The following is a 19,306-nucleotide window of genomic DNA, read 5'->3' on the forward strand; positions in this document are numbered from 1 at the left end:
TCATTGACTATTTATATACAGACACGAATTGCAATTTAAAAAGCCACAGATGTGGGAAATTAACCTTTAATTGCCATTTTAACCTGCGTGTGTCATTTTGTCTGTCTGTACCAAGGCCAAACATTCCAGGATATGTAAACTTTTGATCCGGGCTATTTGGGTGATTTCAGTTATTATTAAGATTTAAAAAGGAACCAAACAACTACACTAGATTGTCAAAAGTATCGGACGCCCCTCCATATCATTGGATTCAGGTGTTCCAATCACTTCCATGGCCACAAATGTATAACGTCAAGCACCTAGGCATGCAGACTGCTTCTACAAACATTTGTGAAAGAATGGATTGCTCTCAGGAGCTCAGTGAATTCAAGCGTGGTACCGTGATAGGTTGCCACCTGTGCAATAAGTCAATCTGTGAAATTTCCTTGCTATTAAATATTCCACAGTCAACTGTTAGTGGTATTATAACAAAGTGGAAGCAACTGGGAACAACAACAACTCAGCCACAAAGTGGTAGGCCACGTAAAATGACAGAGCAGGGTCAGCGCATGCTGAAGCGCAGTGTGCAGAAGTCGCCAACTGTCTGCAGAGTCAATAGCTAAAGACCTCCAAACTTCGTGTCGCTTTCAAATTAGCACAACAGTGCATAGAGAGCTTCATGGAATGGGTTCCCATGGCTGAGCAGCTGCATCCAAGCCTTACATCACCAAGTGCAATGCAAAACGTCGGATGCAGTGGCATAAAGCATGCCGCCACTGGACTCTATAGCAGTGGAGATGTGTTCTCTGGAGTGACGAATCAAGTTTCACTGTCTGGCAATCCGATGGATATGTCTGGGTTTGGCACTTGCTAGAGCGGTACTTGCCTGACTGCATTGTGCCAAGTGTAAAGTTTGGTGGAGGTGGGGGGGGGGGGGGATTATAGGGTGGGGTTGTTTTTCAGGGGTTGAGATTGGCCCCTTAGTTCCAGTGAAGGGAACTCTTAAGGTGTCAGCATACCGAGACAATTTTGGACAAATTTCATACTCCCAACTTTGTGGGAATAGTTTGGGGATGGACCCTTCCTGTTCCAACATGACTGCACACCAGTGCACAAAGCAAGGTCCATGAAGACATGGATGAGCGAGTTTGGGGTGGAGGAACTTTACTGGCCTACAGAGTCCTGACCTCAACCCGATAGAACACCTTTGGGATGAATTAGAATGGAGACTGCGAGTCAGGCCTTCTCGTCCATCAGTGCCTGACCTCAATGTGCTTCTGTAAGAATGGTCAAACATTCCCATAGACACACTCATAAACCTTGTGCACAGCCTTCCCAGAAATGTTGAAGCTGTTATAGCTGCAAAGGGTGGGCCAACTCAATATTGAACCCTACGGACTAAGACTGGGATGCCATTAAAGTTCATGTGTGTAAAGGCAGGTGTCCCAATACTTTTGGCAATATAGTGTATGCGATAATAAACGGCTTCATATGATCACTATCCTTAAATAAAATACATTTTCTTGGCATGATCAGGCATATTTTCAATATCAATGCCAAAAGTTAATGATTTCTGTCAGGGTATGCAAATGTTTGAGCACAACTTTTGAGGCCTTCTATACCTCACAAATTGACAACCAATGCTCTAGACACACCTTCACAGCAGTCCAACCGACAGGGAGCCAGTCTAATTGCTTCTCGGAAATGAATGATTGCCTCTTGCACTCTGCCCATATTCCTCAGCGCTGCCCCCTTCAGTAACAGAGCTTGAACACTGTTACTGTTCAGCTGTATTGCTTTGGCACCCAAATACAAAGCCCTTGAGTGTCTCTTAGTGTAAAAGCTGTGACACCTGAAATAAAAGAAGGAAGAAGATAAAACACAGTAATCACAACTGACCAAAGCTGGGCTAGCACTAAAATGAGCCTCCAGGCACTGTACAAAATAAAAAAAGCAGTTTGAGATGCAATAGTTACTTTCAATCTGGAGCTGTCCCCAGCACGTGGGCTTTGAACTACACTGCTCAAAAAAATTAAAAGAACACTTTGAAAACACATCAGATCTCAATGGGAAAAAATATCATGGTGGATATCTACACTGATATGGACTGGGTAATGTGTTAGGAACGTAAGGATGCCCCATCGTTTGATGGAAATGAAAATTATCAACCTACAGAGGACCGAATTCAAAGACACCCAAAAATCAAAGTGAAAAAATGATGCAGCAGGCTAGTGCATTTTGCTGAAATTTTATTGCAGCAACTCAAAATAGTGTTCAGTAGTTTGTATGGCCCCCACGTGCTTGTATGCATGCCTGACAATGTCGGGGAATGCTTCTAATGAGATGATGGATGGTGTCCTGGGGTATTTCCTCCCAGATCTGGACCAAGGCATCATTGAGCTCCTGGACAGTCTGAGGTGCAACTTGGCGCGTTAGATGGATCAAAACATTATATGCCAGAGGTGTTCTATTGGATTTAAGTCAGGCGAGCGTGGGGGCCATTCAATGGTATCAATTCTTTCATCCTCCAGGAACTGCCTGCATATTCTCGCCACATGAGGCCGGGCATTGTTGTGCACCAGGGGGAACCCAGGACCCACTGCAACCATGTAGGGTCTGACAATGGGTCCAAGGATTTCATCCCAATACCTAATGGCAGTCAGTTTACCACTGTCTAGCCTGTAGAGGTCTGTGCGTTCCTTCATGGATATGCCTCTCCAAACCATCACTGACCCACCACCAATACGGTCATGCTGAACAATGTTACAGGCAGCATAACATTCTCCACGACTTCTCCAGACCCTTTCACGTCTGTCACATGTGCTCAGGGTGAATCTGCTCTCATCTGTGAAAAGCACAGGGCGCCAGTAACGGACCTGTCAAATCTAGTGTTCAATGACAAATGCCAATCGATCTCTATGGTGCCGGGCAGGGAGCACAGGGCCCACTAGAGGATATCAGGCCCTCAAGCCACCCTCATGAAGTCTGTTTCTGATTATTTGGTCAGAGATATTAACACCAGTGGCCTGCTGGAGATCATTTGTTAGGGCTCTGGCAATGCTCATCCTGTTCCTCCTTGCACAAAGGAGCAGATACCGGTCCTGCTGATGGGTTAATGTCCTTCTATGGCCCTGTCCAGCTCTCCTAGAGTAACTGCCCGTCTCCTGGAATCTCCTCCATGCTCTTGAGACTGTGCTGGGAGACACAGAAAACCTTCTGGCAATGGCACATATTGATGTGCCATCCTGGAGGAGTTGGACTGCCTGTGCAAACTCTGTAGTGTCCAGGTATCGCCTCATGCTACCAGTAGTGACACTGACCTAGCCAAATGCAAAACTAGTGAAAAACAGTCAGAAAAGATGAGTAGGGAAAAAATGTCAGTGACCTCCACCTGTAAAACCATTCCTGTTTTGGTAGTCGTCTCATTGCTGCCCGTCTAGTGCACCTGTTAATGTAATTAACACCAAAGCAGTTGAAACGCATTAACAACCCCTTCTGCTACTTAACTGGCCAGATCAATATCCCAGGAGTTTAATCGACTTGATGATATACTCTGATTAAAAAGTGTTTTGTTATATTTTTTGAGCAGTGTAGTTGAATACACAATTGTTAAAGTTAAAATGTAAAGTCATGGGTCTGACAAGCTGTGAAAAACAATCCTAATGCATTTCCACTGCCTTTTTCTGCACAGGACTCAAAAGTACAAGCTGCATAAACCGGTGACAAAGAGGGACTTTAAAAAAATCCCACTTCTCAAGGTTGGGTAGCGCCAATGACAACATTATTAGTTTGAATAAAAAATTCCCAGTTTCTTGTCATGCACAGGCTGCTTTTCCTCAGCTCTTTCAACTGAGGCAGAGGGTCTGTGGGTATGAAGCATTATTATAGAAAGGGTTGCTGTCGCTTAATAAATGAGGGAAGAGGCTTAAATAAGTACATACAATAAATGTACATAGACTATTAAAATTATAAATCGTACACCTCTTTTTTTAATACATTTACATGCAATTAAACAGTTTCAACAAAACAGATCTATTTCACGTCTAAGAAGCATTAAAAAAAAGGAAAAAAAACACACACAACACACCGGTTCTCTTTTTTATTTTGAAAGCCTGTTTTCATTGAAGAACATTAGTAGGGTGTAACATGGTATAGCATACCTGCTGAACCAGCCAAGATTGTAACCATCTATGGCCAGTTTAAGAATACTCAGAAGAAAACAGCAATTTGAAGCGTTGTATTTTAATCTATAGGTTTCATGTAATACCATGAAATTTCAGAGTCTCAAGCAGAGTAGTTGTGTCTACGCAATGCTTATCTGGACCACACAATGCACATTGTACTTACCCGGACACCACCCATGGCTCTGCATGCTGATCAGATATGTTGAATAATCGGCAGCCAAGATTCTCTACATCCTCCAGTCGCCCTTCTCGAGCTAGCAGATAGCCATAAATATCCATTCCTGGGAACAACGGACAAGACTTCTTTTAAAATGTTTTGCATTTAAAACATATGAATGTGTATCCGATTAAAAAATTGCCTAGGCGTAAAGCAAATTTCTGCCAAAAAACGTTTTTTGTTAAAAGGATAAATTCACCCTTTGTAACACATTACACATCACACCCATATTCAGGGTGTAACATATAATGATCAGACCTGAACATTCTCTACGTACGAAATGTACAAGCAAGCAGATACAATGATAGGTCAGAGAGAGACCTGCATGGCACCAGTGTTCTACTGCTTTAGAGGCTTCAGAAACAAAAAAATATTAAATGCACATTTTTTTTCTCCTACATAAAAAAAAATGTGCATTTATTATTTTTTGTTAAAAAGGTGAAGTTATCCTTTAAAAAGATAGATTAGCCTCTGGCAGCAATTTTACAAAAAGGAAATAGATCAACATCAGTACTGTACAACCAGCTTGCCCACAGATAGATCGAAATTCGGCCAATTCCTGTTGAACCGGACAAATTTGGATCCAACTATGGCCAGCTTAAGTACTTCTCATACCTATTTCTTTGTATATAACAAACTTTTGTGTGTTAGAGACAGAGTGAGTGTGTTTTTGGGAATTCTTCTAAGTCATAAGTAATGGTTCTCCAGATGACCAGATACAAACAAATGGCACTGAGATGGGCTGGTACAGCACAGAAGTATTAAAACACACACGCACGCGCGCGCACACACACACACACACCTATTTTGTCAATATAAAAGGAGCAGCCTATTCATAAAATTACAATACAATAAACAAACCATTATAGTAGAACTAAAAGGCAAAATTTGCCATTTGTGTCCCATTGTCAAAACAGCAAGGGAGAGGAAATCCCTCCAAAGGGGAATCCTGATTGACACTGGAACTAGTTAGCCATTGAAAGATTTTCCCTCTGTTCCTGTTCTGGTGACAACCCAAAATTTGGTTTTGGTTTGATTTTCTTCTACTGTCACTGATAAATGGCAAACAGAATCAATACAGAGGGTGAATCTCACTAACAGGGGCACAGATGGCAATGAAAAAACAATGAAAAGGTTTTCCAATCCCTCTCCCCTCTGTACAAAACTTGAAGGGGGGGGGGGGATTTTTGCTTTCCTGTAAAATCGTTTTCTTGGAGTAGAGTACATCATAAGACACAGAAACGTAAGAATCATTACTAGAGGCAGTCCTCAAGTTACAAATATTTGATTTACGACTCATACTTAAGAATGGAGGCAGCATAAAGTTACGTTGATTCTGGAAACTGCCAGGCGGCCATCTTGCTGCCCACTGCATGATGCCACCTACTGTCTCACAGACCAATCAGCAATCCCACATCACTGCATGGCCAGTTAACCCTCGCCTATGCTATCCAAAACATTTTTTTTTTTGGCTGGAGTTGCACTAAAAAAAAAAAAAAAAAAAAAAAAGTACCTGTTCTCTATAAATTCAACTTGAGAACAAACCTACAGAACCTCTCGATCGTAAACTGGGGACTTCCTGTATATGACGACACTGGAAAGACAAAAAGACAGTAGTGCCCCCCCCCCCCCCCCCTAGGTATAATCCTTTTCAACTTAATTAAGCCCTAGTTTTGTATGAATCAATGATGAATACAGGCAAGAGGGGGAGGGATCTCTATGTCATGTGCTATACTCCAAGTAAAGGAATTTACAGGTAAACCAAAAATCATACATTTCCCCACTGTACATCACATGACATAGAAGGGTTATTAGTCATTATTACATGGGATGTCCCAAAGCAAAAAAAAAAAAACTGAAGGGAGGACAACAGAGCAACAAGCCAAATTCCCCAAAAAATAAAAGGGGGAACCTCCTTATAAGTTGACTGCAAGACCTTCTGTACAAAACTGGTTTCAGAGGCAAAAACATCAACTGGATATAATTTTGCAAACATACAACTGAAGCTTGATTGTGAATGGCCCAGGAAGCACCCAGAAAGGAGGAACCTTGCCCTTGATCGTTGACATAGAAATAGTAGATATAGAAGTTGCCTGAGCCTTGTGAGGTCCCTCTAGCTCAGTGTTTCTCAACTCCAGTCCTCATGGACCCTCAACAGGTCATGTTTTCAGGATTTCCATTATTTTGCACAGGTGATTTGATCAGTTTCACTGCCTTAGTAATTACCACAGCTGTTTCATCTGAGGGAAATCCTGAAAACATGACCTGTTGGGGGTCCATGAGGACTGGAGTTGAGAAACACTGCTCTAGCTGAACAGACTGTCAAAACAAAGTTACAGACTTCAGATAAATTTGAACAGCCCCAGCAACTGCCAAAGTGTGATTGGGCAAGATGTTTGATCCCTCAATACCTCCTTATCCTGGAGGAGAACTAGGAAAGGTTCCTTGTACAACCAACTTCAAGACCCTGCAAGCCAAAGTATTGGGCACCAAAAAGACAACCTTGAGCATATAAAATAATAAGGGAATCTCTTTGCGGCTCAAAGGGACAAGACTGCAAAACCACTATGACCAAGTTAAGGTCTATGGAGACAGAGGGGTGAAGGGCCCATTTCTACAGATTCAGCTATTGATGGCTGAGAAAGTCCTGCAAATTTTCCACGCTGGGAACGTGGACAGCAGAGATGGCCAGAATGTGAAACAGTTCCAGTAACTGTTCCCCCCACCATACCAATCTGTCCACAATCTCTTTTCCCCTGCTTCCCAGGCCCCACTGCGTGCCCCTTTCCAAAAGCAGAACCGCCAGCTTTCCCTCTCCCTCCTGCCAGCTGAAGCAGGCACACAGGGGGATCATTTCAGGATGGAGACTGTGGGTGGGACTGGAGTTTAGTGCACAAACATATCAGATTTACAGGCCCCTTCCTTTTCTGAATGATCACGGTGAGTGATAGGTACTGATCACTCACTGTGTTCATTCATAATTGAAGCATTGTAAACTGTGTTTACTACACTTCAGTTTGTGAATTAACAGTAAGCCTCTGTCCATCCATCTGCAGTGCAGTGGAGGCTGCAGAGAAAGAATTGAGGTATCTATCAATCAATCATCTCAGTTCCTTTCACTGCTCAAAATAGACCCGATATTTCACCAAAGCCCTCCTTTAACAGTGTTTTGAAAAAAATAAAAAATTAGGGCTCATTCACATGGGTTCTCTAGTCCATACAGTGTGAATTAGTAGTTTGTGCAGCTGGAGCCACCTGTTACTCTATGGGGATGCAGCGGCTGTACGAACACAGACGCAGGTCCTAATTTGACAGGTATGCAGGTGCGGGCGAGTGACCTTAAATGCACACTGTGTTCACCTGTCCACACTCCTGCCAAATTAGGAGTTGTGGCTGTGTTCACAGAGATACTGCGTCCCTTGGCGTAGCATATGCTGCACACAGCTCTAGCCACAATAAAAAAAAAAATGATGGATGGAATGGTTTGTAATAGAGAAAGCACTTTATTTGCTGAATATGAGGACTACTGCACTCTGAAAATTGAAAGAAAAAAAAAAAAAAGCAAGATACCATAAAATGACATCACCACAAACAATCCTTATCACTCAGCTTCCTTTAACCCTTTCCCAACGCCCTGTGCAAAGGAAACATTCCTAAATGTTCTCCCCTTTAAAAGCCACCAGTTAACACCAGTGCAGCTGGGGGCTCTCAATGCCAACTGCCTTTGACAGCTCAAGTCCTCACTGACCATTGGGAGGCGATCTACATGATTTCCGATCAGGTAATCATTGTCAGATATGACATGGTAATCACATGCAAGCTGGAGGGCTTTGTGAGAAGAATGAAAGCCTTCAGCTTGCTGATGAACACTGCCACCTTCAGGCTGCAATGCCACATGCATAAAAGCTGCAAAAGTTAAATTACAGTATTCTAAATAAATGTAAAAAAACATATTTTTTCCATTTTTATAAGAACACCAAGGAACGGTCCATTGCCTGAACATAGGGGAGCAGAGGAGAGTGCAAGCTACCAGGAAATGGAGAATCAGGCAAGTCCGTTCACACCAATGCTTCTCGCACTACAGTCCATTTAACATGGTTTCCTATGGAACATGTTCACATCTATGCTTTTTTAGCTGCTGCGTTTTTGGAAAGGGTCAGGGACTTTTTTAAAAGCAAAAAGCAGTGTTTTTGCTACAATAACGTTCAATGGAGAATCCGCTGAAATGCATGATAGAAGGTCTTTGCCACATTTTGCGGTTTTATTTTGCCCAGAAAAAAAAAAATCCAATAAAAAAAAAAAAAAAGAAAAGAAAAAGAAGAGCTGAACAAAAGACGCACAATGTGGTAAAAACAATTAGTGGATTATACCAGCAATGATAACAGCTGCCCCTAAATAGTGAAATACACTTGTAAATAGTAAATTCTTGAATAGGTAGGCACTAATTCATTAAATCAAATATATCATATGACAAAAATAGAATAATTATCAGCAACATAAAATGACTAATAGTCCCAAATAGAATAAAATAAATATTGGACATATAATGAGTGACAGTCCCATAAAAATATAATCCCATAGGTCAAAGGATTTTCTTTTTCACCACGCATGCAGCCACCATATTTTAAAGCGGAGCTCCACCCAAAAGGGGAAGTTCTGCTTTAAGCCTTTGTCCCCCGCTCCCCATTAAGAATTGGCACCTTTGGGGAGCGGGTAAACGAATTTGATAGGTACCCACTCCCACTTCTGCTGTGATCAGAAGCGGAAGTTGTCCTTCCCCCTCCCTCCCCGTAGTCTTCAGAGACACGTGACAGGTCCCAGAAGACTACGGGGCAAGTCACAAAGTGCAGCACTACTCACGCATGCACAGTGAGCACCCGGCTGTGAAGCCGCAAGCTGTCAAAGCCGGGTGCCCACACTAAAGATGCCAGGGAGAGAGGACGGCCGGTGAAACCAGCCATGGTGAGGACACCACTGGACCGAGGGACAGGTAAGTGTCTGTATTTTAAAAGTCAGCAGCTACAGTTTTTGTAGCTGCTGACTTTTATTTTTTTTTTATTTTCAGGTGGAACTTCGCTTTAAGGATTGCCACATGGAGCAATATCTTTATCTTGAGGTGAGCCTGGGATTAGGAATCCATCCAATATCTGTGTACCCAGAGTCTCGTGACCACTTTTCTGGGGGGCACCATCTTTGGTCCTCTGGATCCACATTCCATACTAGGAGACCAGAAAGCAAACTGCATAGGTGTGAACAGAGCCTAAAAGTGCTTTTCAAGTCCCCCCTAGACATATGAGCATTTAACCCTTGCAGTGCAGGGGGCAGCCCCACTGCAAGAGAGCATTTCTGTTCTCCCCAGGGATGGGCTTTAAAGTCTAAATGGAGAAGTATCTCAAACAATAGAAATACTAGTGATTACAGAGGTAGATGTATGCAGAACAACAACTGATCTACTTCATGGTAGGCATGGAACTACCACATTAGCATAGCTGAACATACGCCTGTACAGACCCGCACATTCAGCTATACAGAAACTCAAACAATTTTGTCAGAGATGAATCAAAAACCCCAACAAAAACAAAGCCTGCTAACACCCACACAAACTGGGAGAGAAGGAAACATGAGGACAAGACCCAGGCAGCAGCCATAACTGCAACAAGTGTGCCAAGGTAAAAAGCTAACAAAAGGGTGAGGACGTCCCCAATCCATGTACAATTTAATCAGAAGGAATTAAACTGTTATGTAACCAGGGACTCCAAACCTAATCTCCAAACACGAGGCAGTCCCTATGTGCAGAAACTAGTTTCCTTAAAATGATATTAAACCCAAAACCAAAAATGTAATATAATGCAGTGTAACCACTTCCATACAGGGCACTTTTACCCCCTTCCTGCCCAGGCCAATTTTCAGGTTTCAACGCTCTCACACTTTGAATGACAATTGCGCGGTCATACAACATTGTACCCAAACTAAAATTTTATCATTTTCTTCACACAACTAGAGCTTTCTTTTGGTGGTATTTAATCACCACTGGGGGTTTTTATTTTTTGCTAAAATAACAAAAAAAGACTGAAAATTTTGGAAAAAAAAAAGTTTTTCTTTGTTTCTGTTATAAAAGTTTGCAAATAAATAGATGTTCTTCATAAATTTAGGACAAGATGTATTCTGCTACATGTCTTTGGTGAAAATAACCCAAATTAGGATGTATTTTTTAGTTTGTAGGAAAGTTATAGAGTTCACAAACTATGGGATATATCTGAAATTTGATCAATCCTGAAGTACTGACAGCCAATCTAATTTCAAGAATGTCAGAACAGTACAGATATCCTCCAAATGGCCCCTTCTTGCAGAGTAGACAGTCCGACGTACTTCATAAGAGGCATGGCGCGTTTTTTGAAGGTTTATTTTTTTTGTCATAATTTTTCGGAAAATGAAAAAATTACAAAAATTATTTTCACTATTTGTTTTTTACATATTGTCACCATTGCAGTACAGCATCATCATATAACTGGCATGGCGGTGATCAGGGACACTGACTGGTGACAGTATAAAAAAAAAATTATAATTTTTTTTTATTATTTTGAATTTTTTATGATTTTGTTTTTCATATTTGACTATGACCAAAGTAGTACAATGTTACCTTAGTAACATTGTACTACTTTGGGGAAGTGATCAGTATTTTTTTTTTTTTACACAATTTGCTGATAGCAAAGAATTACTTTGCTATAAGCAAGCATTTACCTGAATGACATCGATTCAGTCAGGGTTTTTTTTTTTTTTGTGTGCTTAGCTGTGATTTGGCCACGGCTAATCACATGACATAGCTGGGCTGCGATTGGCCCAGCTTGTGCATGTGATCACTGTGACCATTCACAGTCAGACACACTAGTATACAATGGATGGCATGAATGAAGCCATCCATTGTATACAACTGTCATGTGACCTGCTGTGATTGGTCACAGCAGGTCACATGGTACCGGCAACAGGGCCGGTACTCAGATCTGTCATCGGCCGTGTCCCAGGTACACGGCTGGTGAAAGATCGCGCCGCTGCGCGGCTCTGCAGGCGTGCAAACTGCTCATGCCCTAAAGGACGCCATATGGCGTCCACCCGGAGAGGTGAGTGTTTTTGCCGGCCACCATTCGGCCATAGGCCGGGCGGGTAGAGGTTAAGAATCATCAGATGTGGTGGCTGTATAAGTTTTCTTTTTTGAGGCTTTCCCTGTTTCTACCTTATGATCTGGCCAACAACACAGCTCCTGTATTAGAGTGTCCCCACTCTGGATGAAGGAGCACAGGGGGCACAGCAGAGAGCAACATTGTCAGTCTGGGGGGACAGGAGTGTTAAACGTACTAGCAGATTTAAATACACTAGCAAATTGAAGCTGAATGCCACCTAACACTTTATAATAAGTCTCCTTTTCCAGTTTTCTTTTGGGATAAAACCTTTTATATAAATAATAAAAGCTGACAATTGTAGGCACTACTGTCAGTGGCAAATGGTTGTCCCGTCACTGTAAACTGATACATGTGGAAGAGAGTTTGTTCTTTTGAAAAACAAACTTATTGACTGGATCACCAGATCATAGAAGAAAGCATCCCAACAATCACACTTATGTTTCCAAGTGGGAAAGGGGCCTTAGAAGTAACAAAGATAGGGGTTGCTGGTCCAAAATATGGACAATCTTGACTTCCTGCTCTATTAATATCCTTACTATTGAATCAGCCTTCAAAACAGTCACAAGGTGGTCCCTGGTCCCATCCCGCCAGGCGCACCTTCACCCATCAGCCTCCGGCACCAGTTTCCAGGGATGCCTTACCATGGGAGATGTCCTCCATACATGGTGGACGTGTCCTATGCCTTCCTGGTTCTGGACAAAGGTACTTAAGCTCTCATACTCTTTATTTACCCGTCCCTTCCCGAGGAACCCGTGGCATGTCCTTGCACACTTGAGACCCCCGGGCCTCACCGAATACCAAATTAAACTGGCTACCTATGTACTACTGGCAGCAAAACAAACCATAGTGAAAGCTTGGAAACAGTTCATACCCTTTATGAAAGTTCACCGCCACCTAGACTTCTTTTTCATGTAAAACTTTCTAGTATTCTTTTGGATACCCATAAGAAATTCCTTAAAATATGGACTCCATGGATCCAACATGCCCACCCTTTTATGTCAACAGCCAGTTTTACATTGCTATAAATACAGAGACCCTACGGCTCGGGCGCCCCTGATGTCCTCCTCTTGTTTCTTTCTTTTGCCCCATTAATTTCCATTCCCCCCCTTTTTTCTTTTCTTTTTCCCATTTGGCTCTACCGCAGGGACGGTACATAGTTTGCTCTTATATAGTCCCTTGTTTGATCCTTATCTGTGCATAAAATATACTGAACTATCTCCCTCACCACACCTGATCTCTTGTTGTAGGCGTATGGCTATCCACTTTTGTTATCCATATTGTTTCATTGTTATGACATGATTATTGTATCATAGAAAAAAGAAAAGGAAAAAATAGGCTACACCCCTATAAGGATTCACTCAAACCAATGTTTATTGTATATATCATAAAATAGTAAAAACACATTGCATCGGAGTTACAGATACCAATCCTGATCATGTTGCCCCCCCAGAGGGGACCCCCAAAAACTGAGTACCCCCCCCAAGAATGTCATGCAAGGGAGGTGTCTAATCTGCCCCGATGCGAGGCCACATCACCCGCACCGCCCCTCCCCCCGAACCCACGCACTGGCTGCATTTATCCTACTGTCTCCTCTGTTGAATAGAGACCTAGAGAGGGATACGGGACTGGTTCCCATGATACCTGCAGTGTCTGTGTAGTGTGTTGTTAGGTGGGCAATTATATCAGGCAGGGATCACCATTGAGGGGTAGGGAGGAGTTAGTGTGCGAGTGTCACACCTCAGCTCCCTCTGGGGGGTGGCTGGGTTGGTTTTTTTTTGGGGGGGTGATAGTGGTGTGTGGGTCCAGGGGGGTTTGATTTGGAGGGGCGTTGCGGGTGCTGTGGCCTTTCATCAGGGCAGATTAGGCACCTCACTTGCATGCCATTTTTGGGGATGTTCAATTTTTGAGGATCCCCTCTGGAAGGCAACAAGGTCAGGATTGGTATCTGTATCTCCGATGCAATTTTTTACTATTTTATGACTTATTGTTATACAATATAACTCAGCTCCCTCTGAAGGGGGGGCTGGGTGGGTTGTATGTGGGGGGGGGTTGGGGTGGTGGTGTGGGTTCTGTGGTCTCGCATTGGGGTGGATTAGCCCCCTCCCTTGCATGCCATTCTTGTGGGGTGCTCAATTTTTGGGGGTCCCCTGGGGGGGTTGGGGGCAACAACGTCGGGATTGGTATCTGTATCTCCGATGCAATTTTTTACTATTTTATGACTTATTGTTATACAATATACCTCAGCTCCCTCTGGAGGGTGGCTGGGTGGGTTGTATGTGGGGGTGGGGTGGTGCGGGTGCTGTGGTCTCGCATCGGGGTTAATTAGGCACCTCCCTTGCATGCCATTCTTGTAGGGTACTCAATTTTTGTGGGTCCCCTGGGGGAAGGGGTGGTTGGTGGCAACATGGTCGGAATTGGTATCTGTATCTCCGATGCAATGTGTTTTTACTATGTTATGACATATTGGTATACAATAAACATTGGTTTGAGGGAAGCCGTATAGGTGTGTAGCCTATTTTCTTTTGGTTTCTATGCATTGATCTTAGGTAACATCCTACCAGGTACATCTGGTGGCACCTCACCATATTTTGTATTTTTTGGTGGACTCCCCGGCCTCCTGCTCTTTTTGTTATGATTATTGTATCTTCTGTAATGTCAATTATCTTGACATTTGTTATGGTTTTACAGATTTATGCACAACCGCATTCGATTTGTCAGTCATTAATTTCATACTTTTACCTTTATACATAAGTTGCCACTTATTTTTATCTTCTAAAAAAAAATTTTTCAATAAAAATCTATTGAAAGGAAAATAGGAGAAAGCAAGCAAATCTGAAAAAACAAAACAAGCAGGCATCACATTTAAGACTTGGTAGGGCAGGATGTTAATAGGTTTGCCAGGAAAAAAGTACAAGATCCTGCTAGACACCAAGGTGACATAAGCTGGGGGCAAATAGAATTGGGCATCCCATCAAGCCACGTATTAATTTTTGAACTATATTTTGAATGAAAAAAAAAAAAAAAAAACCCAGAATGTACTCACCATAGGACAAGCCCAAATCAAGTGAAATGAGGCTTTTGGCAGCGGACATTAATTAGTCAGTAATTTTTAGCCATTCTTTGCACAGTGAGCTACGCTTGATGGATAATATAGGTTTGAATTGATGCTCCAAACAGTGATGTATATCTTTACCCAGGCCAGGAGGGTAGTAAATGTACCCCTGTGCCCCCCAACCCAGTCCTTCCCTGGACCATGTTAATAAAACGTGAATTAAATTAAAAGAATACCATTTAACAAAACATTTTATCTTGGTTTCCCATTGAAGCCACATTTTTAGGTGCCGAAGAGAATAACCAGCTTTACTAAAGACTAAACCAAAACAAATAAACGGAAGATCATTTTCCCAGAACTAGCATCCGCCTGCCGAGGCCAACAATTCAAAGTGAAACTATGCCAAGACAACAGCTCCCTGGAAACGCCACAAAGCATGGCACTTTCCCAGTACAGCAGATAACAGGAAACCTCCAACATTCTGTCCACGGACAAGCTGATCATCTTTCCCCAAACAGAGAAGTCTTTCATAGATAAAAGGCTAAATTGGACATAAGGAAATACATAGAAAAATTGGAGACCAGGACATAGAGTACCTTCATCACAGCACTAAGACTGAATCATGAACATGCCCTCCAAAAACAAGAATGGATATTTATTAATGCATAGATCTGTAAATTATCAATCAAAGAACAAGGACTGCTCATGGGCATCCAGGCTCAGCGAACATTTATATACCCTAAACCCACAGATTTAATAACATAACTCCGAGCCTGGATGCTCCCAGTGCTGTCACTATTCTAAGCCAACTTTAAATTTGATTTAAATATTAACCACTTGCCCTCCAGAGGATTTACCCCCTCAATGACCAGGCCTCTTTTTGCTACTCGTCGCTGCACTAATTCAACTGATAATTGTGCGATCATGCAATGCTGTATCCAAATGAAATTTACATCCTTTATTACACAAATAGAGCTTTCTTTCGGTGGTATTTGATCACCTGTTCGCTTTTTATTTTTCGTGCTATAAACAAAGACCGAAATTTTTGAAAAAAAACAATTTTTTACTTTCAGCTATAAAAAAAAATATATAAATATATATATATATATATATATATATATATATATATATAAAAATAAAAAAAATTACCGGATTTATAAATTTAGGCCAAAATGTATTCTGCTACATGTTTTTGGTAACAAAAATCTAAATAAGTGTATATTGATTGCTTTGTGTGAACGTTATAGCGTTTACAAACTATGGTATAAATACTGCAAGTTATGCCTTTTTTTGCTATACAGCGCTGCACTAGTTTAACTGGAACGTCCTTAAGGCTGATCCGGTACTTACCAGAGTGTTGCCGGGTAGACCCCAGATCGGTTTCAGGAAGCCACAAACACTCAGGAACAAGATCTCACCAAACGTGATCGATCCTCCATCTCAACCCAGCCTTTTCTCTCACCTCAAAGGCTTTTACCCTTGTAAAAAATACCAAATCTGTCAACCAGGGGCGGACTGACCATTTGGAAACGAGGGCCCAGGGTCAGTAGGGGGCCCCATGAGATGCCCGGTACCTTTTTCATAGGCTTTTTTGAGTTTGGGCAAGGACAAAGGGGCCCCATGATCTCCTATTGCCTGGGGGCCCCATGAGTTATCAGTCCGCCCCTGCTGTCAACATACTACCATGTCTAAAAGAAAGATTGTTACCTTCACCTCTTCCACTACAAGTAAATCATATAATATTGCAACATTCATTACCTGTAACAGTAGACACGTAGTTTACCTCCTCGAGTGTCCGTGCCGTAAGCAATACATTGGTCGGACAACCAGGAGATTAAGGGATAGGCTCCGTGAGCACATTTACAACATTAAAAAGGGCTTCAAAGAGCATCCCTTATCAAAACACTTCAGGTACTTTCACCAAAGAGACCCTTCTCTCCTGAGGTTTATAGGCATAGACATGGTACAACAACACTGGCGGGGTTCCAATAAATCCAGACAGGTATCCCAAATGGAGACAAAATGGATTTATGAGCTTAAGACTTTAACTCCCGCAGGCCATAATGTGGACATCGACATCAACTGTTTCATAGATAATAGTTGATGTCAGATAATCTCCTGTATGTTTATATACTTACATATTTCCTTCGGACCACCGTTACTATTTTTGTCATTATTTTATGTCAGCATACTTGATGGTTTCATATGGTAGCCACTTATTTATTGCCTATTTTATACCTTACTAGTTTCATATGGTAGCCACCTCCTTTTTGCCTACTTTATACTTTTATTATGCATATAAGAGTTTTTGGTCATGCATGCTGTCTGGGGATTTCAGCACCAGCGAGCATTTTCACTTTAGGCTAATTCCATACGGTATATATATTGTGAACCTTCACAGACCCCGCATAACATTGATATTGGTCTATTAATTTTTATTGCCTACATTGGCCTTATTTATGTATTGATATTCTGATACATTTTTATTAATACTTTTTATTATCACCATCCACATACATTATTTTTAGAATGTTATTCATGGTCTTAGTCCTGTTCTTAGCCCTCATATGACACTGCTGCTGTTGTTATTTCATCATGCATTATATTATTGTATATTTTTTTACTTTTTATTTTATTATTATCTGCATATGTTTATCTATTCTTATAATGATATTTATGCTCTTTGTCCTTTTAAGACTTTGCTGCAGTTTTATCATTAAGATCTACAGAGTGAGGGTGATCTCACTATCCCCTGCTAGCTGCATAAGCATTCCTGTCTAGGATCGATCCACTGCAAAATGGCGCATATGGTTCTGCGCATGCGCATTAGTGTGGTCCATGGCTCTAATGGACTGACCTAAGAAAATATGGCGTCCGCGCTCCCTCGCAGGCACAGAACCATGACCCATAGGCGTGCTAATCATGCCACGTTTAGTCCACTAGAAAATGGCTCTCGCGCATGCGCACTCACGTTGACACTGGCAAGATGGAGCCGGTGGATCAGCGCACGCATTTGATCCCTATATAAGGGCATATACTGACGTCCGGCTACTATGGCATCATCCCTTATGAGGACGTATTCGCATACGAAATGCATCGAGGAGCCTCTGCACGCCGTGACGTCACGCCGCCGGATCACGGAGGTCCTTCGGCCATCTTTCTACTCCAGCTGGTCAGTGTATCTAGCAGCTTGGTTACTGCTTTATTTGTGATTTTAGGATTTAACTACTCATTTTACTCATGTATGTGAAATACCTGTGATACTTTTATCTTCATCATTTTGCTCAATAAATATGGTTACATACTATACTATGGGCATCCATCTTTGTTGCTCTGTACCGAGCATTTAAATCCATCCAGGATCCCAGGTATTCTACCAGGACCAGAGGGGGGAGCCTTTTTTGACCAGATCCTATCGCAGCATATCCGGTTAAGGGCATTGTTGAGTGACATCTCTAGCACCCACACCTGCAGAGGAGAGGATCCCGTCCCAGGCTGTACCTTAAAAGGAACCTCTGGTTCTGGCATATTTGACCTATGAGCATTAAGATTGCGCTTCCGGTGAGTGGGCAATCTTTCCATTGGTCGGACATCACTGGATTATTTTTATTTTGATTCACACCGGGATATAGACATCTGTCCATCAACATCAGGGTGGACTCTCACTGTCATTTGAGATATATAACATCACTTTGAGCATCCTCTTATTGAGAATTTACATTGCTGTTTCTATTCAGGACGATTTATTAATACAGTTTATTGTCAACTACCTGCACTTTATTTATATATTATATAGCGCTGCACCGTTTTTTTACATTGTTTTATTTGTAAAGGTTTGTGGTTCCTTTTTAGTGCAATAGCTGCTACCGTAAGCGCTCGCTTGATTTCTTATTGTTCTTACTAGTTTAACTGACAATTGCGCAGTCATGCAATATGGTACATAAATGCAATTTATGTCCTTTTTTTTCCACACAAATAAAGCTTTATTTTGATGGTATTTGATAACCTGTGCGCTTTTTATTTTTGGCGTTATAAACAAAAATGTTTGAAATAAAATATATATTTTTTTTTTAAAAAAAAAACACTCATTTCGGGCATAAAAAATATCCAAAAAAAACCTAAAATGTCATCATAAATTTAGGCCAAAATGTATTCTGCTACATGTTTTTGGTTAAAAAAATCCCAATAAGTGTATATTGATTGCTTTGTGTGAAAGTTATAGCGTCTACAAACTATGGTATAGATAATGGAAATTATACAGCTTTTACTTTCTGACTGCCCATCATATTTCTTGAGGTGCTAACATACCAGGATAGTACAAACACCCTAAAATTATCCCTTTTCGTAAAGTAGACACCCTAAGATACCTGCTGAGAGGCATATTGAGTCCATAGAAGATTTATTTTCTTTCCACAAGTTTCTGGAAAATGCCAAAAACATTTGTTTTTTGTTTTTTTACACAGAGTTGTCATTTAAATGATATATTTCTCGCACAATACATGGGTATATGTGGAATTACACACCAAAATACATTCTGCTACTTCTACGGAGTATGGGGATACCACATGTGAGAGACTTTTTGGGAGCCTAGCCACATACTGAAGGTGCGTAACTTCCTTATTGCACTTCCTCACTACCTATCATAGTTGCGGGGGCCCTGAAATGCCAGGATAGCAGCAAATCTCCCCAAATGACC

At 41.7% G+C, this 19,306-nt stretch overlaps 1 protein-coding gene across 1 annotated transcript in view; it reads right to left on the reverse strand.

The window, feature by feature from the left end:
• The window catches only part of ANAPC7 (anaphase promoting complex subunit 7), a 76,524-nt gene that overhangs the window by 16,831 nt on the left and 40,387 nt on the right, over positions 1-19,306 (reverse strand). The window contains exons 7-8 of the mRNA XM_089676614.1: positions 4,327-4,444; positions 1,635-1,831 (exon numbers count right to left, since the gene is read on the reverse strand). Coding sequence (XP_089532740.1) covers positions 1,635-1,831; positions 4,327-4,444 — 315 coding nt within the window. The remainder of the gene's footprint in view (positions 1-1,634; positions 1,832-4,326; positions 4,445-19,306) is intronic.

The sequence above is a fragment of the Staurois parvus genome, unplaced genomic scaffold (assembly GCF_062004578.1).
Source record: "Staurois parvus isolate SC_StPar_1 unplaced genomic scaffold, SC_StPar_1.0 ptg000014l, whole genome shotgun sequence".
In the NCBI taxonomy this organism is placed as follows: Eukaryota; Metazoa; Chordata; class Amphibia; order Anura; family Ranidae; genus Staurois; species Staurois parvus.